This window comes from Mustelus asterias, chromosome 12 (genome assembly GCF_964213995.1).
Source record: "Mustelus asterias chromosome 12, sMusAst1.hap1.1, whole genome shotgun sequence".
NCBI classification, from domain to species: Eukaryota; Metazoa; Chordata; class Chondrichthyes; order Carcharhiniformes; family Triakidae; genus Mustelus; species Mustelus asterias.
Window position 1 is genome coordinate 82,011,417 of NC_135812.1, and position 24,165 is coordinate 82,035,581.

At 42.3% G+C, this 24,165-nt stretch overlaps 1 protein-coding gene across 1 annotated transcript in view; it reads left to right on the forward strand.

The window, feature by feature from the left end:
- mgat5b (alpha-1,6-mannosylglycoprotein 6-beta-N-acetylglucosaminyltransferase B) overlaps nt 1-24,165 on the forward strand; it is a 911,118-nt gene that overhangs the window by 819,890 nt on the left and 67,063 nt on the right. Inside the window, 2 exon segments of the mRNA XM_078225993.1 lie at nt 25-155; nt 20,307-20,462. Of these exon segments, the coding sequence (XP_078082119.1) occupies nt 25-155; nt 20,307-20,462 (287 nt within the window).

A 24,165-nucleotide genomic window follows, 5' to 3' on the forward strand; every position in this document is an offset into this window, starting at 1 on the left:
AGTGTGCAATTTATTTCTTGATAGCACATAGTCCTGACAACTCTTTTATGGGTTTCGTTGCTGAGATACTGAATAACACTGAGAAAAAGGCCATTCAATCAAGCAAGGTCAACAACATGGCAGTTGTATATGGAAAAGACGCTAATATGTGGAAGGTAGGAAGAATATTATTATTCATGGTTACTACGTTATTGTAAAGTATAAATTGCAATCAGGAAAATTAAAAATGAGAGAAAATAAGTTAAAAATTGAACCAAAAGATTTGATTTGTTTTGATTTGATTTATTATTGGCACATGTATTAGTATACAGTGAAAGGTATTGTTTCTTGCGCACTATACCACCAAAGCATACCATTCATAGAGAAGGAAAGGAGACAGTGCAGAATGTAGTGCTACAGTCACAGCTGGAGTGTGGAGAAAGATCAACTTAATATGAGGTAGGTCCATTCAAAAGTCTGATGGCAGCAGGGAACAAGCTGTTCTTGAGTCCATTGATACGTGACCTCAGTCTTTTGTATCTTTTTCCCGACGGAAGGAGATGGCAGTGCCGGCCGCTGGTCCCACATAGTCGGCCATTCCGGGTCAGCTCCAGGGGAGGAGTCTTCAGGGTCCTGAGAATTGCCAAATCTGTAAGAGATTATGGGGCTAAATTCAACAGAGTCACGATACATAATTAACTCATGATCATTGACTTCAACACTATCAGCATGTGGGTTACATGTTGTTAGCTGCTTTAAATAATGTCACTGTCCAACCAGCACTAGCCACACTGTTGGTTGGCTGGAAACCTGAGCAAGGGCTTTCAGTTGTTGCAACTAACTATTATTGCTTAAAGATGAGGTACATTGAGGCTGGTTCAGTGCTGGGAGGGCTTTGGAAGCAGAATTCAAACTGGGAAAGGCAGAACAGTGGCACAACATTGGAGGGAATGGATTCCAAGGTATCAGATACAGTACTTGACATCTCGTTGGCGGGGTGAAAAAGAGTAAAGCTGCCCTATGTCTGCAGGACGTAAGGAGGCCCGCCAGGCACATACGTAAAGGCAAAATGCTATGGATGTTGGAACCAAAACAAGAACAGAAAATGCTGTCGAAGGGTCATTCAGACTCTCAACGTTGGCTCTATTCTCTCTCCACAGATGCTGTCAGACCTGCTGAGATTTTCCAGCATTTGTTTTTTTGTTTGGCACCAGACACATGTTCAGAAGTTAATGGGAACAGTAAGTTGTGAAGGCCAATGGCAGGAATCAAGCCCCAAAGACCTGGATGCAATGCTGCAAGATGTTCAATGGCCTGGCCCAAGTGATTGACTTTAGTGAATGCACCTTTAAATGCCAAATGCTACCACTGGCACCATTAGTCTCAGACACTCTTCATTCAGCATAGCCTGATCATTTACCTAGCAACAACTTCTATCAATTGGGACACATTCCTGACAATCATGTTTTATACCACCCCGTCACACATTTAGCACTGCTGTAGGCCTCATACTCACGTCCCCATATCTCACAGCTTGCACATGCTGCCTGTGGTTCCACCTTGAGAGTCATATCTGACTGACAAGTCACACAACACACATCAATGCACTTCACTATTCCCTGCAGAATAAGGTGGAGCACAACCGAAGATAGCAGGAGCAACCTGACCAGGCAGTGGAGGAACAGCAAGAAGGCATAAGATATAGAAGCGGAAGTTAGCCTCTTGGCCCCTCAAGCCTGCTCCACCATTCAACCAGATCATGGATCTTCTATCTCAATGCCATTTTCCCACACTATCCCCAAAATTCTTGATACCTTTAATAATGAGAAATCTATCCATCTCTGTCTTCAATATACTTGATGGCTGAGCCTCCACAACTGTCTGGGGTAAAGAATTTCTAAGATTCACTACCCTCTGAGTGAAGAAATTCCTCCTCATCTCAGTCCTACGGTGGCACAGTGGTAAGCACTGCTGCCTCACAGCGCCAGGGACTTAGGTTCAATTCCTGGCTTGGATCTGCACGTTCTACCCACGTCTGCATGGGTTTCCTCCAGGTGCTCTGGTTTACTCCCACAGTCTGAAAGACGTGCTGGTTAGGTGCATTGGCCATGCTAAATTCTCCCTCAGGTGCCAGAGTGTGGCGACTAGGGGATTTTCACAGTAACTTCATTGCAATGTCAATGTAAGCCTACTTGTGACACTAATAAATAAACTTAAACTCCTAAATGGCGTATCTCTTTTTCTAAAACTATGTTCCTTGGTTCTAGACTCACTTAGCCTGTCTAAAACCCCTTGAAGCCTCTTTATATCCTCCTCACAACTCATGCCCATCTATTTTGTGTCATCTGCAAACTTGGAAATATTACATTTGGTCCCCACATCCAAATCATTGATATAGATGTTGAATGGCTGGGAAGGCAGCACTGGTGTCTGTCTATTCACAGCCTGTCAACCTGAGAGTGATCTCCTTATTCCTACTTTGTGCTTTCTGCCCATAAACCAGGTTCCCCCTTAGCCTCCTTAAACAAAAAAAAACTCTAATGGAGGTGTCAAAACTGATTTCCATTTCATTAATTCATGTTGACCATGCCGAATCCTGCCATTATTTTCTAAGTGTCCAGTTACCACATCCTTGAGAGCAGATTTTAGCATTTCTCCTGCAATGGATGTCAGGCTAACAGGTCCATTGCTCCCCATTTTCTCTCCCTCCTTTTTTTAAATACTGGGATTACATTTGCTACCATGCAATCTGCAGGAACCATTCCAGAATCTTCAGAATTTTGAAAGATGACTTTTTTTAAATTTGATTTGATTCATTTTATTATTGTCACCTGTATTAGTATAGAGTGAAAAGTATTGTTTTTTGCGCGCTGTACAGACAAAACATTACCATACAAAGAGAAGGAAAGGGGAGGGTACAGAACGCAGTGTTACAGTCATAGCTAGGGTGTAAAGAAAGATCAACTTAATACGAGGTAGGTCCATTCAAAAGTCTGATTATAGCAGGGAAGAAGCTGTTCTTGAGTCCCTCCAGCAACCTATTTCAATATTCTAGGGTGTAGATCATCAGGCCCAGGAGATTTATTAACTTTCAGTCCCATTAGTTTTTCCAGCATATCTTTTTTACTAATATTAATTTCTTTCCGTCTTCAATCTCGCTAATAGTTCAGGAAGGTTTTTGATATCCTCGACGGATACAAACAGAAAGACAGACACGAGCTTTTTTTTAGTTTCTCTGCCATTTCCTTATTCCCCATTATAAATACTCCTGTCTGCCTGCAATGGGCCCACATTTGGCTTTGCTAATTTTTTCCTTTTTACCTACCTAAAGAAGCTCTTACAGTCATTTTTTACATTTCACATTAGTTTACTTTCATATTCCCTTTTCCCTTTCCTTACCAGTTTCTTGATTTCCCTTTGCTGAATTCTAAAATGGTCCCACTCTTTAGGCTTACTACTTTTCTTTGGTGAATTTAGAAAATTCTTCCTTGGATTTGATACAATCCTTAACTTGTCAGCCATGATTGAAATGCTTTTCCTATTGGGATTTTGCACCTAAAAAGAATGTAAATTTGCTTCAAATCATGTTTTAGTTCTTCAAATGTTAGCCATTGCCTGTCTCCCATCATACCTTTGATGTAGTTTCCCAATCTACGACAGCCAACTTGCCCCTCATACATTTGTAGTTTCCTTTTATTAGATTTAAGATCCACTTTCCGATTGAACTACATTACTTTCAAACTTAACGCAACATTCTAGCATGTTATGGTCACTCTTCCCTAAAGCCTTTTCCCTGTGTGATTATTAATTAGCCCTTTCTCATTGCACCATACCAGATCTAGAATAGCATGTCCTCACATTGATTCCTCAGCATACGATCCTGGAAAACCCATCTCATATACATTCTAGGAATTTTTTCTCCACAGTATTAGTGCTAATAGATTTACCCAATCTATATGTAGATTGAAGCCCCCCATGATTACTGCGTTACCCTTACTATATGCACCTCTAATTTCCTGATTTATACAGTGCCCTACATGGCCACTACAGTTTGGTGGTATATGAGAAACGGCTACCAATGTTTGTTGCCCTTGGTTGTTTCTTAACTCCATCCAAACTGAATGGATATCTTGATCTTCTGATCTAAGATCCTTTCTCACTGACGTATGAATCTCAACCTTTATTAACAGCGCTACGCCACATCCTTTTCCTTTTGGCCCATCCTTCCGAAATGTCGCATATTCTGTTCCGAGCCTTGGTCACCCTGCAGCCATGTCTCTGCAATTGCAATTAGATCACATCTGTTTACTTTTATTTCTGCCGTCAATTAATCCACCTTGTGGTGAATTGTGCCTGCATTCAGAGAGAGTGCCTTTATATTCTCTCTTTTTATTATGTTCGCCTCCAGCTCAGGGACTCTGAGCCAAAGTTCCTCCAGCCGTGACATTTACTACAAATCACACTGTCAATCACAAGCTCCCATGTTGTGCAGCCACCACCTGTAATCTTTACAGCATTTAATTAATTATTTTACTGATTAATTTAAATTACGTTTGCCACTCCTGGCTGTGCTTACATTTTTATTATTTCAATAAATGTTCTACTTACCCAGAATGAAATTCCCTAGTTAAGATAAATAGGAAGTACTCAGCAGCCAATCTAATAAGCATTACAACTATTAGTAAACATCCTACTATTCAGTAAAACCTTCCAATTACTAAAATTACCCAAGTTTTGAAAGATAAATTTTAAAAATCCACCAATCAATCAAACATCTGCTCTCCTGTGACATCACCTAGATTTTTCTCAGAAGGCGACAGTAATTATAGCGGCACCTCGCTGTCAATTGGTTTCACACCACATTCATCAGCTCAGGTATTGACACTGCGCATAAGTTAGAGCATAGTATAAAGGTTAGATCCGCACATGATGCAAAATACAATATCTTCACCTAACAATGGAGTTTGGTATGATTAAATTTGGAATTAGTGGAGTTCAGATCCAAATCGAAACACAGAACATCAAAGGTAAGAATCTCTGGATTGTCAGCTGAGCCACATGCCACTTGGCATAGGGTTAAACAGACTTGAGAAATAAATGTGTGGCTCAAAGAGTGGCTTAGGGAGAAAGGGCTTATTCATACTGGCGTCAGTACTCAGAAAAGAGTGAGCTATTCTATTCATCGGCTCTCCCAACTCTCCTGCTCACTGCCTAGCCCTGCTCTCCCGCATTTCTGCTGGCTGACTCTCCTGCTCATCACCTCTCTCAACTCTCCCACTGTCTCAACTTTACCCCGCTCGACTCTCCCTCTCTCTCGACTATCCCACTCTCTCGTTCCCCCTCTTCTCGATTCTGACCCCCCTTCAACTCTCCTGCTCTCCCCCTCTCTCATATCTATCTATCTTGTCTTTCCTCCTCTCTCGTCTCTCATGTCTCTCGCTCTCTTGTCTCTCCAATTGTCTCGACTCTCTCCAATTGTCTCGACTCTCTCCAACTGTCTCGACTCTCTCCAATTGTCTCGACTCTCTCCCTGTCTCGACTCTCTCCCTGTCTCGACTCTCTCCCTGTCTCGACTCTCTCCCTGTCTCGACTCTCTCCCTGTCTCGACTCTCTCCCTGTCTCGACTCTCTCCCTGTCTCGACTCTCTCCCTCTCTCGACTCTCTCCCTCTCTCGACTCTCTCCCTGTCTCGACTCTCTCCCTGTCTCAACTCTCTCCCTGTCTCGACTCTCTCCCTGTCTCGACTCACTCCCTGTCTCGACTCACTCCCTGTCTCGACTCACTCACTGTCTCGACTCACTCCCTCTCTCGACTCACTCCCTCTCTCGACTCACTCCGACTCACTCCCTCTCTCGACTCACTCCCTCTCTCGACCCACTCCCTCTCTCGACCCACTCCCTCCACTGACCATGTCGCTCTTAACTCTCCACATCTCTCAACTCTCCCACACGCCAATGCACTCGACTCTTCCCCTCTCGGCTCCTCCACCTCTCAAATCTTCTGCCTCTCGATTCTATCCTTTGTTGCCTTTCACACCTCTCCCAACTTTGGATCCTCGTACTCATCATCTTTCCTCCACACCACCTCTCCCAACTTTCCCTCTTGCCGCTCACTGCCCCTCATGAGCAGGAGATTTTGAGAGATGCAGTGAGCAGGAGGGTCAAGAGGTGGAGAGCAGGAAAAGCAGCAAGCGGGAGAGGCAGGAGAGGTGAAGAACTGGAGAGATGGAGGCCGGGAGAAGCAGTGAGCAAGACAGTCAGTGAGCTGGAGATTCAGCAGGCAGGAAGGAAGTAGAAAGAGTTAATAAGTTACTAAGAGTTACCAAGTTATGAGAGTTAATAAGTTACTAAGAATAAGTAAGAGGACTTTTGGGCAAGTTAGGTTCAAGGCAACCAGTAGGTTTTTAATGTAAGGTATTTACTCAACATTATTCCATGGGAAAGTGATTTTGTTTCGCACGTTTTCATTTAACATGCCATTTTTAGGAATGCATTAAGGAAAGCTGTATTTTAAATTATAAGGTATTCTTTCAAGCACGAGGGCTAAAAATCTGAGCACTATATTGCCACCAGTACCAGTATTATGAAAGCCCAAAACTATAAAAACAGTCGGGACACTTCTTACATGGCCTTCACTGTAGGGGTGTCAGTATAACTGTGCTGTGTGTGTCCCAAAACCATGATGGAAAGCAACCCATAAGGCTGATTTGCTGCATGATCTGTCCTTTTGGACCATCAAGGTTAGTTCATGCTTTCTCTTAATTACTTCCAACATCAATATGTGTTGAACTGCATGAGGGACCCCTAGTAGTGCTATTTAGAAAGTGTAACCATCCAACTTCAAGGTGAGATGGTTTTGACAGTTACTTAGGGTGACTATGTTCGGTGTTATTGAATGGGGTTTAGCAAACTTTTCTGCATTTACAAAAATGGTGCTGGATCTTGGCAGGAAGCTCAGAGGAGTTTGGAGGCCTGTCAGAAGAAAGCTTGCTTCAGTAACGAGGCTCAAAGAAGCAGAACTCTCAGGATGCACCATGATTTGGCACAGGCAATGAGGAAGGAAGCATGTCCTCAAAAGGAGGAGGAGGGCTCTGAATAGCAGGCTCTACACACCAAGGATGTTTAGGGTGCTCTTCTTCTCACGCAACCTGAGCCAGGAGCAGTGTCTGAAGTGCCGACATCAGGGAGCTGGTCACTGAACAATTCTTCACACAACCTGACCTGCAGCTATTCCAACAGCACAAGGACAGTGCTACCAGTAGCCATCAAGATCACCATGGCCCTCGATTTCTGTGCCAGTGAATGGAGTTGAGTGATGTTATAGGTGAAAATAGGCGGTCTTCATGATGATTTAGATGTGTGATTGGAACCTCATAATGGGGGTCAAATTTGAAACCAAGTTTACGAACAGTCTCATTCAACCTCAGACACTTGCTAAGGTGGGGGCTGGAGTTCGTGGCTAGGGAACAGAGGTTGTCGTGGAGACTGAAGCCAATTCAGTGGTAATTTCTGCTCATCCAGTACTGCATGTCGGATAAGCAGTCTGATAATTTAGAAACAATAAAGGGGTCAAGAGGGGTCATCAAACTGGATGTCAGCAGCGTACATATGGAATACACCTTAACGTCCTCCAGCTATCTCCCACATTGTACTTCATTAAATGCCCTTCTAAAGTGCATGTATATTACATCCATTGTAATTCTCCTTAATACCATCTGTCACATCTTCAAAGAATTCAATAGACTTTGTTACACGCAATCATTCCTTTTGGAATCTATGCTGACCACTTCTTTTTTCTCTTTATCTAGATACATAGGCATTATAGCCTAAATTAAAGAATTTAACATTGTGGTATTGCATATATCAAAATAAAAGGGCCTGGTTAACTTGGTTTCGCTCTGCCTCCCTTTTATTGGCCACTCTCCAGTCCCTTGACACATCCACAATCAATAGACTCCTGAAATATGATAATTTCTAGGCATGAACATTTCCCCTCTCATTTCCCTCAAGGTCCTACGATGTGTCCTTTTGGACACGGGTTCTTGGTTTAGTTTTAGCTGAAGTTGCAGGTCTAAAATTTTATTTTTACCCATCATGACAATATTCATTTCAGAATCTCCATTCTGTCCGATATCATACTCCTTAGTGAAGATCAATGCAAAGTACTCATGAAACATGTCTGTCATGTTATGCTCATCATTTACAAATCAATGATCCTCTCCTCTGAGGGATCCCAATTCGCTTTAACAAATTTATTTTATTGACATACTTTACTCCTATTTGTTTTTTCTCATACTCCTTTATAGCTTTCATTATTCCATTATTTTCTTATTTTAGCTTGTTCACCTTTAGATTTTTTCATTATATTGTTATAATCCTTATAATCCGTCTCCATTCGTTGATTTTTCTTGATTGAATTTTATGCAGCCTGAGATTTCGAAAGGGCTGTTTTGATATTGTCAATGAAATTAGAACACCAGACATTTCTCTAAAAGTAGCCAACTGTGTATCTTGCATGTGTTATCTAAAATAAATAATGAAGGATGAATTTCAAACATCTAAGGATACAATTTCTGTTGGGATCCTCTCAATCACCCACCACCACTCTGGCAAAAGATCAGAAAAAAGTAAGCAAATTGCTCTTTGCACCATTTTCCTAGGCACGTTATTGATCTTCTGCCCAAGTTTATGGTGCACATTGGAAGTAACTCTATGGTAATATTAATACCTCTGTGTATTATATACTATTGCCCTATATTCAGTAAGCATGTGTGATAATGTCATTCTGCTGGCAACTAAAACAAATATTGCACAATGTAATATTTCTAATACTGTGCTTTAGGGCAGCACAGTGGCACAGTGGTAGCACCAAGGACCCAGGTTCAATTCGGCCTCGGTCACCATCTGTGTGGAGTTTGCACATTCTCCTCGTGTTTTCGTGAGTTTCCTCCAGGTGCTCCGGTTTCCTCCCACAGTCTAAAGATGTGCGGGTTAGGTTGATTCGCTATACTAAATTGCCCCTTAGTGTCAGGGAGATTAGCTGGGTAAATGTGTTGAGTTACGGGAATAGGGCCTGGTGGGATTGTGGTCGGTGCAGACTCGATGGGCTGAATGGCCTCCTTCTGTATTGAAGGGATTTGATGATTCGAATACAAAATTAAGATAAAATTAGAAAAATTAGCACTTCAGAAACATTGCAATGTGCCATGTTAGAATTAGTAGGCTGTAGATTCGCAGTCAGAATGTGATCTATTTCCAACTTCAACCTTATCATTAAGTGCCAGTGTCAAGCAAGGCCTGGTCCAGACCATCAAGCATTTTTGGGAAGGTCCTCTGCCTTCTCTTTTAGTTGGGAACACTGTGTGAGACATGACAATTTGAAGGAAAGGGAAAATAGCTTTAAGAAATGTAAGATTCTAAGCAAAACACATTTTCTAGATTTGTACCGTTGTGGACACGATATATATGCATTGCAAATCAGTATGGCTTTTTCATTAAACACTGTCTGTAAACTCTAACGAGGCAACACCAATTCAAACATATGTTCCAGCTCAGACTCTTCAGTAACAAAGCAACAATGTATAATATTTTAAAGATCTACTGCGGTGAATTTTCAACCCTTATTTTTACTGCAGCAAATTATTATCCTTAATGCATCTACAACAAAGATCTTAAATCCTGCTCGGATAAATTAACATTCACATCCATAAAATGTAACTGTAATTGTACATCAATCTTTGATTCTTCAGACTATATCAAGGACTTTTGGTGATTGTTGTCACAGTAACTATAATCACTCAGACATAGCCCAGCCTCGACAGGCACCAACAAAAAGGCAATGATGCTCATTTTCATGGCTTAATACATTACCGCTCCCTGCTGCTCCTCTCATTTTTGGATGAAATGTTTGGTGAATATGACGCACATTGCTCACATTTACACATGTCTCTTATTATATTGATCTTGGAGAATGTGTCAAAGCCATTTAAAGGCACTAATAGGAACTGTTACATTACTGAACAGATCCTGCTGTTTTCCTATTAAATCACTCGGTGCAGCTTAATAGATTTCTCAGTACAGATTGTGCATTTTGTGTGCAATGTTATGGAATTTTAAACCTGATTTGTCACATAGGAACAATTTAGGAAAATGGTCGATTCTCTGTTCCCACAAAGGCGAGTGGAAATCTGTAACTCTGTTCCCCTCGAGGTGCCTATCAATTGAAAATTTCAAAACTGAAATTGGTAGATTTTAGCCAGCATCAAGGGCGACAGAACCACGGCAAATGGATGGAGTTAAGATACAGATCAGCCACGATCTAATTAAATGGCAGAACAGGTCGAAGGGATGAATGACCTAATCCTGTTCCTATGTTTTTACTTAGTGTTTCTGAGATTAGTTTGATGCAGGAGGAATAAATTGCAGACACTAGACCTTTGTTATTCTGTCGGTGAATCTTTAAGAGGGATCACTAAAGTCAATAATGCAATCCAAGTTCTGCATTACTGGCACCAGCAGAGTGTCACTCTAAGCAACTGCGCTGGCCTGGCTATATATTTTATTTGCATAATTAACTGCTGGACTGAGCACTTCTGTCATGACACACTGGGAACACCAGGATCATACTACTGTGTGCCACCAGCGAGGGGCCACTGAGCCCTAGGCACCATCCTGGCATGTGGGTAAGGAGATCCCTTGCACTTATTGCCCAGACTGGGGTGTATTTCCTGTCTTGGGCACAAAGTAACCCTTAGCTCAATTTTATGGGAAATGGGCATGTCATGCTTTTTATTTAAATCATTCATGGGACATGAGCATCGCTAGCTGGGCCAGCATTTATTGTGCATCCCTAGCTGCCCTTGAACTAAGTGCTTGCTGGGCCATTTCAGAGGGCAGTTGAGAGAGAAACACATTGCTGTGGCTCTGGAGTCACATGTAGGCCAGACTGGGTAAGGACAGCAGATTTCCTTCCCTAAAGGACATTAGTGAAGCAGATGGGTTTTTCCGACAATCGACAATGGCTTCATGGTCATCAGTAGATTCTTAATTCCAGATATTATTTATTGAATTCAACTTCCATTATCTGCCATGCTGGTCCTCACACCCAGGTTCCTAGAACATTAGCTGAGTTTCTGGATTCATAGCCTAGCGATAATACCAGTAGGCCATCACCAACTGCCGGGCAGCACGGTGGCACAGTGGTTAGCACTGCTGCCTCACAGCGCCAGGGACCCGGGTTCAATTCCTGGCTTGGATCACTGTCTGCATGATGTTTGCACATTCTCCCCGTGTCTGCGTGGGTTTCCTCTGAGTGCTCTGGTTTCCTCCCACTGTCCAAAAGATCTGCAGGTTAGGTGGGTTGGCCATGCTAAATTGCCCCTTAGTGTCAGGGAGACTAGCTAGAGTAAATGCATGGGGTTATGGGGATAGGGTGGGATCGTGATCGGTGCAGACTCGATTGGCTGAATGGCCTCCTTCTGCATTGTAGGATTCTATGACTTCTATGACTAATGTTTGGGGAATGCATTTTTCACCCATTTTTGTCACCATCACCAATGTTGACCAGCTCAAGTGAAGTATAGACTCATAGAATGATAGAATCCTCCAATTAGACATATAATGCACATTAGAAGTAAAGTAGACCTTCCTGAACTCTTCCTTGATAAAGTAAATTCATCCCAACTTCTATGACTGTTTTAAAATCCTCCTTGAGATGCCACGAGATTCTGGGGTTGATTCCCCGGCCCTGCGCACTCATGCTTAGATTACGCTTGGGCTAAAGGGGACCAGAGAATCGTGGGGGAGGGGCATTAGCACATTCAGCGCCAAGGAGAACCCATTTGGGATTCTCCCCACCCCCAAGCGCCAACGTAATTTAGTTCCCGCCCAGCGAGGACAAGAGCTAGATTAGCATATTTAAATTATCGTTAAAATATGCTGGCTGGGATTCTCCGACCTCCCCCACCTCTGGGATACTCTGGTCTCACTGTCGTGAATGGAGATTTGGCTGAACGCCAAATTCTCCATTCTCACTGGCAGCGGTGACCTGGTATACAATGTCAGAGACTTCCGGCCACTGTGTTGGTTTGAATTCAGATTCTCCCTGTTCCTAGGTTTCTCCAACATTTGGGAGCAGCAAGAACCTGAGCCAATCGCTACTGGTTTCCAAAGTGGAAACCGGTCATGATGATCATGCCGGGGGGGCTCAGAGGCCATTGAAGCCCCTTAATGGTTGGTAGTGTCTTGGTACTGCCCCCTGGTAGCGCAGCAGTGCCAATTTGGCACTGGATGGCACTGCCATGTTGGCAGATCCAAAAGGGGGTCTTAAAAGGTGAGGAGGGGACCTGGACGGTGGAAATGGGGAGTCTGAAGGGGAGGGGGCCTGATGAGGAGGCCTGAAGAAAAGGGGGGTGCCTGAAGGAGGGGTCCATAACAGGGCTTTGCTCACGGTGGGGGTGCTAGTACCAGCGAGTGGGGAGATGCCGGATTCCAGTGACTTGGGGGGTTGTGGTCTTGGTCACTGAGTAGGGAGGGAGGGGGGAGTGTACGGTTGTCTGGAGCTCCGGGCACCCTTTAAAAATGGCACTTCAATCTTCGATAAGCCAGCCATACTAACATCTTCAGGTCCTCTCTCCAAAAAAAATTCTTAAGTCTGGGGGAATTCAGTGAGAATATCCCCAGGCTCCAGAATAATTTCCATGTGTGGTTGAATTGCAAACTGAATTGCAGCAACCCTCCCTGCGGAAATCTCACTGGTTTTCCCACTGGGGACAACACTTAGGCAGGAATTATCTGGTGTCGGACACCCTGCCACTGCTGCCAGCGAGAACGGAGAATTTGACGCTCAGTCAAATCTCTATTCACTGCAGTGGGCCTAAGAAATGCTTTGAGAGAATTCCGCCCTCGATGCCAGTTTAATACTGGCTGGTGTTTTCATCCGTTCACACTCAGGATATTGAATTTCAGGGGAGGTTTACTACAGTGGTGGGGTGTGTGGAACTCCACGATGACTTGAACTTATCATTTGACTGCCTGTGTCCTGCTAATGAGGAGCTTCTGGTTTCCAGCTGGAACTGATAAGAAGGAGTTGGTGTGATATTTTCTGGTAGTGCTTTACTATTGCTTAGCATATTCAGCCCAAGCTGGTTCAAACAGACATTGTTAGTCATTGAGAACTCTCTGACTCAGTTCTCCTGACCTGGGAAATTCTGATCAGACTCAAAAGCACGACATCTAATATATTAAGCTTCCCTTTTTTATATGTTCATTCCTTTCTGGAATGAGATAGAGAATCTGGTGAACTGGTGCGACCACAATAATCTCTCCCTCAATGTCAACAAAACGAAGGAGATAATCATCGAGTTCAGGAAGCATTGTCCACATCAATGGGGGCGAAGTAGAAATGGTCAAGAGCTTCAAATATTTAGGTGTCCAGATCACCAACAACCTGTCCTGGTGCCCCCATGCCGACACTATAGTTAAGAAAGCCCACCAATGCCTCTACTTTCTCAGAAGACTAAGGAAATTTTGCATGTCAGCTACTACTCTCACCAACTTTTACAGATGCACCATAGAAAGCATTCTTTATGGTTGCATCACAGCTTGGAATGGCTCCTGCTCTGCCCAAGACCGCAAGAAACTACAAAGGGTCGTGAATGAAGCCCAATCCATCACGCAAACCAGCCTCCCATCCATTGACTCTATCTCCACTTCCCACTGTCTCGGAAAAGCAGCCAGCATGATCAAGGACCCCCCGCACCCCGAACATTCTCTCTTTCACCTTCTTCCATCAGGAAAAAGATACAAAAGTCTGAGGTCACGTACCAACCGACTCAAGAACAGCTTCTTCCCTGCTACCATCAGACTTTTGAATGGACCTACCTCGCACTAAGTTGATCTTTCTCTACACCCCAGCTATGACTGTAACACTGCATTCTGCAAATCTCCCTTCCTTCTCTATGAATGGTATGCTTTGTCTGTATAGCACGCAAGAAACAATACTTTTCACTGTGTACTAATACATGTGACAATAATAAATCAAATCAAAATTTGTGTAAATGGGCATGCATTTTCAGGCCATGAAATAATGCACATTGTGTAAGATTTTCACATAAGCAATATTATTCCATAGAAAAAATACCTTGAAAGTTTAAACTAAAAAAAAACATTTTCACTGGGTTGAAGCATCAAGGGACTGATTTATTGAATGTGCTCTTGTGGTTCAGGAACTGGCCCATCGGGCTTTCCTATCCAATAACATTTATTTGTCATCAAGTCATTTCAACTGGTTTTACAAATGCCTGCCTCTTGTTTTCGGATCAAAACCCAACAGCAATTAAATATGATGAATAAATCAGATTATTCTATCTAATATTAATAGATTTGTAGCCCTGATCAATTACTTTTCATAGCTATGGAATTTCTCTACAGCTGCATCTGCGCAGGTACTAATAAAGCATTCTTTTTAGATTTAATCATTCTTACTCAAGTTGACTTTCTTTACCTAAAGCTTGACTGATCTCCTGTTTGACTTACTGAGATTCAAACAAAATTTAATAAAAAACAGAATCTGCTGATAAATCTTGCCAAGCTATTTTAAGCTTGAAGGTATTACCTTCCTGCATTCAGAACATAAAAACAGACGACCAGAGGGAGGACAGTCAGCATTTTCAGCCTGTTCCTTCACTCAATTAAATCATGGATGATCTGTATCCTGACTCCATCTGCCCATCTTGGTTACATAACCCTAGATATCTTTTCCCAATAAAAATCTATTGATCGCACTTCTTAAATCTTCAATTGCCCGAGCCTCACCAGCTTTTTAGAGAGTATCAGATTTCCACCGTTCATTTTTTTTCCAAAAAATAGACTTTATTCATAAAATATCTGAAAGGAACATTACAAAACATTTCAATGGGTGCAATCTTCTGGCTCTTCATGCCGGCAGGATTTTCACCTCCCGCTGCCTGTGCACCCTCACTTTGTGTTTCCCAGAAGCGTGGGGCACATTCAGTGGGAAATCCCATTGACAGCAGCGGGACCAGAAGGGCGGCACGGTGGCACAGTGGTTAGCACTGCTGCCTCACAGCGCCAAGGACCTGGGTTCAATTCTGGCCTCAGGTCACTGTCTTGTGTGGAGTTTGCATGTTCTCCCTGTGTCTGCATGAGTTTCCTCCGGGTGCTCCGATTTCCTCCCACTGTCCAAAGATGTGCAGGTTGGGTTAATTGACAATGCTAAATTGGCTCTTAGTGACAGGGTAAATGCATGAGATTACGGGAATAGGGCCTGGGAGGGGTTGTTGTCAGTGCAGACACGATGGCCCGAATGGCCTCTTTCTGCACTGTAGGGATTCTATGATCTAGCAGGGCTAGAGTCCCTCCCTGTCTGCCTGGATGTAGAGGGGCATCCTCCTCACAGCAGTGGCTTGGCTGCAGAAGTTATATTTTTAATTTAGAATTTCAGAAGTTTGAGAGGGTGGCGCTTCTATCTTGAAGCATCCTCTCTCTGACTTACTTTCCATCATAGCCTGCTGCTCCTTTAAATTGGAAGGCCTCTGGTTAACCCTCCAGCTTTGTGGGCCCACACGTCATCCTTAATTGGATGGCAGGTTTACCTCCAGGCCAGTTAAAGAGGGTCTCTGATGAAAATTCCAATGTGTGACTGTTTCCCCAGGGTGGGTTTGGGACCCAGAAACAGTCCCAACTGATGTTTCCCACCCCAGAGAGAAAATCCTGCCTCTTGAGCCATTGGTCTGGATTTTTGCAATCAGTTTTGAAAGAATATTCTCACCATTAATCAAGTTTATTGCTGCCCACAAACCTTTCATAGACTTTTGAGCAGCAACCCATTGTTAGGAGAGATTCTTTTCCTATTCCACAACAATTACTCCTTGTAGATGAACTCCTCAGAGAATTTCCAGAACAAATATTGATGGAGTACTGGTGAAATGTCCCAGAAGCTCTCCTGATATATTTCAAGTATCTTCTTCAAACAGAAGAGAACAACAAATGGTAATATATATTCAACTAACAATAAAAATCTTCACCATCAACTTGTTTCCTCTCACGGGGAGGCAATGGCATAGTGGTATTGTCACTGGATTAGTAATCCAGAGACCCAGGGTAATGCTCTGGGGACCCAGGTTCAAATCCAACTACTGCAGATGTTGAAATTTGAATTCAATAAAAGTATGGAATTAAAGGTCCAATGATCACCATTGTCAATCGTCGTAAAAACTCATCTCGTTCACTAATGTCCTTTAGGGAAGGAAATCCACTATCCTTACCTGGGCTGGCCTACATGTGACTCCTCAATAATGTGATTGGCGTTTAGATACCCTCTGAAATGGCCTAGCAAGCCACTTGGGGTTATTAGCGATAGGGAATAAATGCTGCTCCAGCCAAAGATGCCCACATCCCATGAACAAATAAGTTTTAAAAAATTAACTCAGTTGTTCGCTTTTAGAAGAAGACATTAAGTCAAGCACGCGACACCAAAGTATCACGTGACTTTCATAAAGAGGGATAGCAAGCAATTAGAATGGCTGTCAGCTCCTGAATGTTCCTCAGGGTAGCTGTTCCTCACACAAGCTTCAACACCTTTATCAAGATGGCATCTTGCGCTAAACTGACATTCAAGCTTAAGACCACACATTGGCCACCACAGCAATTCTCCATCACCTAATATATCCAGGGAAAATTGTCCTTTCAGAGTCTAAGCAAGGAAGTAATAAATTCAAACATTTAATGCAATGTAACATCATGTACAAAGAGCTAAAAGAAAAGAAATATGCAATTTAAAGATACCAACAAAAGAGACAGAAGAAAAGATTATAAAACTCCAATAATAATTAAAATGTGAAGGAATGAGATATCATACTTGTCAAACTAAATTTTCATTGCTAGGATGGTCTTGTGGAAGTACTTATTATTTAACACACAATTTTAAAGATTACTTGCATCTAAATGCACTAACCCTGTTTTTTTTGTTTGTTTAGTGGGTATAAGTACAGCAATCTGTACATGCCCCTTATGTATTTTAATACTGCACTGAGTCCCTCAGTGAGGTACCAGTATAGCAAAACCTATGGCCAAGAAAGGAAAATTGGGCAGCACCTGTAGAATTAATTGCAAATGCCTAGTCACCAAAAGCTGCTGTCCAATTTACTTCTTAATAGCAGTGAGCTGCTTGTAGTTACTCGTAGCAGGAGTATGTAATGGTATGTCATTCTCTTCTGTCTTGCTTCATCCTCATACATCCACTGCCTGTAACTCGTCTGCAAATGTTCTGAGACATCCATCACCCAAAATCGGACCAAATGTTTTCTGAATATTAGTATATGCATTGTTGGATTCCTGAAGTATACACAACCGTTGATTGTCCACCTGATACAAAAAAAAATTAACCACCGGGATTGGTATTAGAATGAGATTGAACCATTGATATATTGAAATGTTTTTGGTGAAGGTTTATGGTTAGTGTGCAATTGGGCGGCATGGTGGCACAGTGGTTAGCACTGCTGCCTCACAGCGCCAGGGATCCAGGTTCAATTCTGGCCTCGGGTCACTGTCTGTGTGAAGTTTGCACATTCTCCCCGTGTCTGCATGGGTTTCCTCTGGGTGCTCCGGTTTCCTCCCACAGTCCATAGATATGAAGCTTAGGTGGATTGGCCATGCTAAATTGCCCCTTAGTGTTAGGGGGACTAGCTAGGGTAAATGCATGGGGTTATGGGGATAGGGCCTGGGTGGGATTGTTGTCAGTGCAGACTCGATTGGCTGAATGGCCTCCTTCTGCAGTGTAGGAATTCTATGATTCTAACTACACCTCAGTCGACCCCTCTTTCTGCCGTCCTCTACTTTATCCTCTGAAAGAGATCTTGATAGCTTTTCAGCTCTGATCAAATGTCTGAAATTCAGACATTTTCTTTTCTGAGTGTCACTTTTTAAGGATCTTTTTGCTCTTGCAATTTCAAGCACCTCTTCATTTGTCTTATGGTGTGTACGTAGAATATTACGCATCTTAAATTAAGTCTTGGCTTCAGCATTTCAAAGGCCTTTATTTTGCTCCATAGCTCGTGGCTGGAATCCTCCGGTCTCACACAACTTGCTGTCACTGTCACCGAGAATGGAGAATTTGGTGCTCAGTCAAATCTCCATTCACTGCAGCGGGACCGGAGAATCCCAGCTGTAGGTGAGGTCGGAGAATTCCGGCCACAGATCTCTACTTATTGTCCCGGTTTCTGAGGCAGATAGGAAAGTGGATAGAATGTGGCATCTTATGATTTAGAATTATAGAATCCTTACAGTGCAGAAGGAGGACATTCGGCCCATCGAGCCTGCACCGATCACAATCCCACCCAGCCCCTACACCCGTAGAACCACATATTTACCCTGCTAGTCCCCTACACTAAGGGACAATTGAGCATGGCCAATCCACTTAAGCTGCATATCTTTAGACTGTGGGAGGAAACTGGAGCACCCAGAGGAAATCCATACAGACACGAGGAGAATGTGCAAACTCCACACAGACAGTGACCCAAGCTGGGAATCGAACATGCTGTGAGGCAGCTGTGCTAACCACTGTGCTACCATGCTGCCCTGATTTGTTTTTCCCTTGTTACAAGCTCTGGATTTCTTGTTGTTAACACATCCTTTGTCTTCTGATAGCCTCACCATATTAAAATGGCAACAACAGGGCCATAATGATCTGTTGAGTTGCTTAAGTCCAGGTCATCACCAGAATTGAGGGTATAACCAGATTGACACCATACTGAGGTTGTTTTGTAAAATGTACCAGGTGGAAAATAAGCTAGTCAGTATGTTGTGAATACAAGACATCATTACAAAAGCCCTCATCTGGTGAACGATCTGTGTCAAATGAGTGAGAATGATTTTATAATGTGAAGCGCCTATCTACAGTATTTGTAAATGTATGAGTTGCGATTTCCTTTCACAGAGAAAACTATAAATGTACTTTGAGTTGTCTAAATGATTCACTCTGTCAACACATTTTTGTGTGTCAAGATTCTCATTTGAAACAGTTTCACTGCGTATGAGACATAAAAAATGAGAACAGTCTTTACCCCAAATTATGCGGTTGAAAAATGCATTGCTTTCTCTTGCTTTTTACAAAATCTCATTTTACTTCTTTTCTATTATCCCTAGACCTTATAAACTGCCTGTTTCCATTTTCACTTTTCATAGGGCAGAAGGAGGCCATTCGGCCTATTGAGTCTGCAGCACCTCTCCAACAGAGCATCCTACCCAGGCCCACCCCCTGTAACACCACGCATTTACCCCACTAATCTCCCTAACCTACACAACTTGGGATTCTAACGGGCATTCATTGATTCTGTCTACACTTTCCACTGTCTCGGAAAAGCAGACAGCATAATCAAGGATCCCATGCACTCCGGACATAACCTCTTCCACCTTCTTCCGTTGGGAAAAAGATACAAAAGTCAGAGGTCATGTACCAACCAACTCAAGAACTGTTTCTTCCCTGCTGCCATCAGACTTTTGAATGGACCTACCTTAAACTCAGTTAATCTTTCTCTACACCCTAGCTATGACTGTAACATTATATTCTGCACCCTCTCCTTTCCTTCTCTCTGGAAGTCATCTGTATAGTGCGCAAGAAACAATATTTTACATTGTTTACCAATACGTGTGACAATAATAAATCAAATTAATTTATCATGGCCACCTAACCTGCACATCTTTGGACTGTGGGAGGAAACCAGAGCACCTGGAGGAAACTCACGCAGGCATGGGGAGAATGTGGAGACTCCACACAGACAGTTACCAGAGGCTGGAATTGAACCCGGGTCCCTGGCGCTGTGAGGCAACAGTGTTAACCACTGTGCCACTGTGGATTTTCTGCTAGTTTCTAATATACTCAACTGTGGTACTATCTATCATCAACTTTCATCAGAGCATTGGTTCCTCCAAGGGTCTACATTTTTGTCTAGGATAGGTAGAAATGACATCTACACATGGACCTGCCAAGAAAACGTATTGGCCAAGGAAGTTGCAGTACTAACTGCTAATTAGGTAATAAACAACAGTTATAGGGGTGGTAGACAACTACAACTGTAAAGTCAGTCATCAATACAAATTATCTCATTCCATTAAATTTTCATTGTGCTCAAAATGCATTTTCAACTGATACTTCAGCACTTTGTAAAAACAGAAAAACGGGATTGATATTCTGTGGAGACAATGCTAAGCACTTTGCATGTTATGGGTCATCAACGTAATAGCATACTTTATTCTGTTTGACATGATTTCTTAAGAAGTTATTGACTCTCATTAATTTTGTGCTCTTCAGGGAAAAGCGAAGTATCTTGAAGTTATTAATAAATACATGGAGATCCATGGAACTGTTTACTACCAGACACACTGGCCACCAGAGATGCCTATGTTTGTCAAAAACCATGGCCTACTACCTCAGCACGAGCTGCAGAGACTACTAAGAAAAGCAAAGGTATTGAACCCTTTACTAGTGACAACCAAGTAAATGGGTGAAATTCTCCGGCCTCTCAGCCACGTGTTTCCTGCGGCAGGAGGTGGTGCAATGGGAATTCCCATTGACATCACCCCATGCCGGCATGAAACTCACGGGCGGGTGTGCACTGCCGATGGGATTGGAGAATCCCACCGGCGTGAACAGCCAGAGAATTTTGGCCAATATGTCTGTTTTTTGCATCATACCTCTGTCACAACCACATGACAATCACAATATTTTTAACAACACTTCTTAAAATTTGTGGAGATTCAAATATGCAATCATGATTTATTATAAAAACCAATTAAACATTTTAATTGGTACAACGATGCTATTATATGTCTATTTCTCAGATCACTGGTATGTAATTTTTAATTACTGATATTTAGTTATTGTGAGCTTCAAGTTATTTTATTTCATTGTTTGTGACCTTCTTGGGTAAGTGCTTTTAATCAGGAAATCTTAATTGGATTAGTCATTAAAAACAACCTTTACTTAGAAATTGTAAGAGTTATCAGCATATTCAAAGATGATATAGATATTTAAACTTTAGAAATATTTCAGTTAATCAGTTGTTTTTGTCCAATGGCAATCTAATTAAATTGGACATCAAGGGGCAAATCTTCCTGTTCCTGCCCATTGTAGCAGGCAAGGGGTGGACCATGGAATGGTCCGTTGACCTCAGGTGGGATTTTCCGGTTTTGGGGCGAGCGCAGCCGGAAAATCCCACCCCTAATATTTCTCATGAATTGAGGACTTGATTTCATCTCTCATAAAATGGTGTTGATTTGTTATGCTTTGTTATACTCCTTACACTGCATACTCACTTTTAACTTCCAATGACATTTCTTGGCCAATCTTCCCTCTTACAAGAATTCAGGAGATAGGAATTTGAATAGACCTTGTAGCCTGTTACCCCATTCAATACAAATATGGCTGATCTTGGGCTTCAACTCCATTTTACTGCCCACTCACCATATCCAGCATAATTAGCCAGCATAATAAAGGACCCCATGCACCCCGGACATTCTCTCTTCCACCTTCTTCCGTCAGGAAAAAGATACAAAAATCTGAGGTCACGTACCAAACGACTCAAGAACAGCTTCTTTCCTGCTGCCATCAGACTTCTGAATGGACCTACCTTGCATTAAGTTGATCTTTCTCTACATCCTAGCTATGACTGTAACACTACATTCTGCCCTCTCTCCTTTCCTTCTACATGAACAGAATGCTCTGTCTGTATAGCGCACAAGAAATAATACTTTTCACTGTATGCTAATACATGTGACAATAATAAATCAATTCAATTCAATATTCCTTGTTTCCCAGGGAGAACAAATAATTCTCTATCTTAGCTTAAAATATACTCAATGATGGAGCATCCATCATTTCAGCGAATTCCAAAGATTCAAAAGCCTTTGAGTGAATAAATGTATCCTCATCCCAGTCCTAAGTAAATGATCATTTGTCCTGAGACTCAGTCCCCTTGTTTTAGATTCCCAGCCAGTGAAAGCAGCCTCAGTGTCTACCCTTCAAATCCCTTCAAAATTGTGTATGTTTCATTGAGATCACCCCTTGTTCTTCTCAACTTCAGTGAACATAGGCCCAATTTACTCAGCTTTTCTTCAAAGGACAACTCTCAGGAACCTAGTGAACCTCTTCTGCACTGTCTCCAATGCATGTATATCTTTTCTTAACTATACAGACCAAAACCGCATATAGCCCTCCAAGTGTGGTCTCACCAAAGCCCTGTAACATTGGAGAAAATATTCCTTATTCTTGTATTCTAATCTCCTTGCAATAAAGGACAACATTCCACTTGCCTTCTTAATTGCTTGCCGTACCAACATGCTAATTTTGAATTCCTTGTACAAGCACACCCAAATATCTCTGAACATCAACGTTTAGAAGTTTCACGCCTTTTATAAAAAATGGTTTCTATTCTTATGACCAAAGTGAATAACCTCACATGTTACTACATTGTAATCCATCTGCCACCTTGTTGCCCACTCACTTAATCTGTCCTATACCTCTATGCAGACTTTCTGTGTCCTCCTCACAAGTTATGTTTCCACCCAAGTTTTGTACTTCTGCAAGCTTAGATATATTACTCTCTGTCTCTTTGTCCAAGTCAAGAATATAGACTGTAAATAACTGAGGCTCCAACACTGATCTTTGCGGCACTCAACAAGTCACAGTCTGCCAACTTGAGAATGCCCCATTTATGCTTACTCTTTGTTTTCTGTCCATTAACCAATCCATGCTAATGCATCACCTTCAGCTTCACGAACCCTTATCTTGCCTATTAACCTTCAGCACCTTATCAAATGCCTTTTGGAAATCCAGGTACACTACATCTGCTGATTCTTCTTTATCTACCCTAATAGTTACATCCTCAAAAAAACTCCAATAAACTTGTCCAACAAGATTCCCCTTTAGTTAAAACCATGTTGACTTTGTTTGATCATACCATGAACAGCCAAGTGCATTGTTAAGATTTTGTTTCTAACAGATTCCAGTACTTTCCCCAATGATTGATGTTAGGCTACATCATTGTTTCCTCTTAAATTTCCTTTTTTTGAATAGTGGTGTCACATTTGCTAACTTTCAATCTTCTGGGACAGTTCCAGGATCGAGGGAAATTTGGAAAATCATAGCCAGTGCATCCATTATCTCTGCAACGATCTCTTTTATAATGCTGGGATGTAGGTCACCAAAAACTGAGGATTTTAGTCCAAGTTTGTCCATCTATTTTTCTCTGCTGATATTAATTTCCACGCTCTTTTTAGCACCTAGGTTGCCCACTATTTCCTGTATGCAATTTGTGTCTTCTACTGTGAAGACAGGCAGAAAGCATTTGTTAAATGTTTACGCCAGTTCCTCATTTCCCCATAATAATTTCTCCTGTCTCTGCTTCTGTTCTTAATTTATTGATGCTCAAGCACAAATACACAGCAAGTGATTCATAAGAGAAAAAAAAATGCCAGTGTTAGCAAAAATTATTTGGATTAATCCAAGCCAATGAGGCATTTTTGAAATATAGTCACTTGCTATGTGGGGAAAGGTAGCAGCCAATTTTCACACGCCAAGCTCTCACAACAGCAATGAGATAATGTCCTAAAAATCTGTTGATTGAGGGATTTATATTGGCCAAGGCAATTCCAGTGCCCTTTTTTTGAACAGGACCATGGGATATATTACAGCCATCTGAGAAGGAAGATCTCTATTTTAGGGTGGCACAGTGGTTAGCACTGCTGCCTCACAGCATCAGGGACCTGGGTTCAATTCCGGCCTTAGGTGACTGTCTGTGTGGAGTTTGCACATTCTCCCCATGTCTGCGTGGGTTTCCTCCGGGTGCTCCAGTTCCCTCCCACACTCCAAACGTGTGCAGGTTAGGTTGATTGGCCATGCTAACTTGCCCATTAGTGTCAGGGAGATTAGCAGGGTAAATATGTGGGGTTACGGGGATAGGGTCTGGGTGGGATTGTTGTCGATGCAGACTCGATGGGTCCAATGGCCGCTTTCTGCACTGTAGGGTTTCTATGATTCTACAATGGGGCTTCAGATTAACATCTCATCCAAAGGCACTTCTAACATTGCAGCACTCCCTCATTATCTTAACGCTTATCTCTGGAGTGGAACTTAAAACCTCCTGCCTCAGGAGCTAAAAAGTCACCAGTGA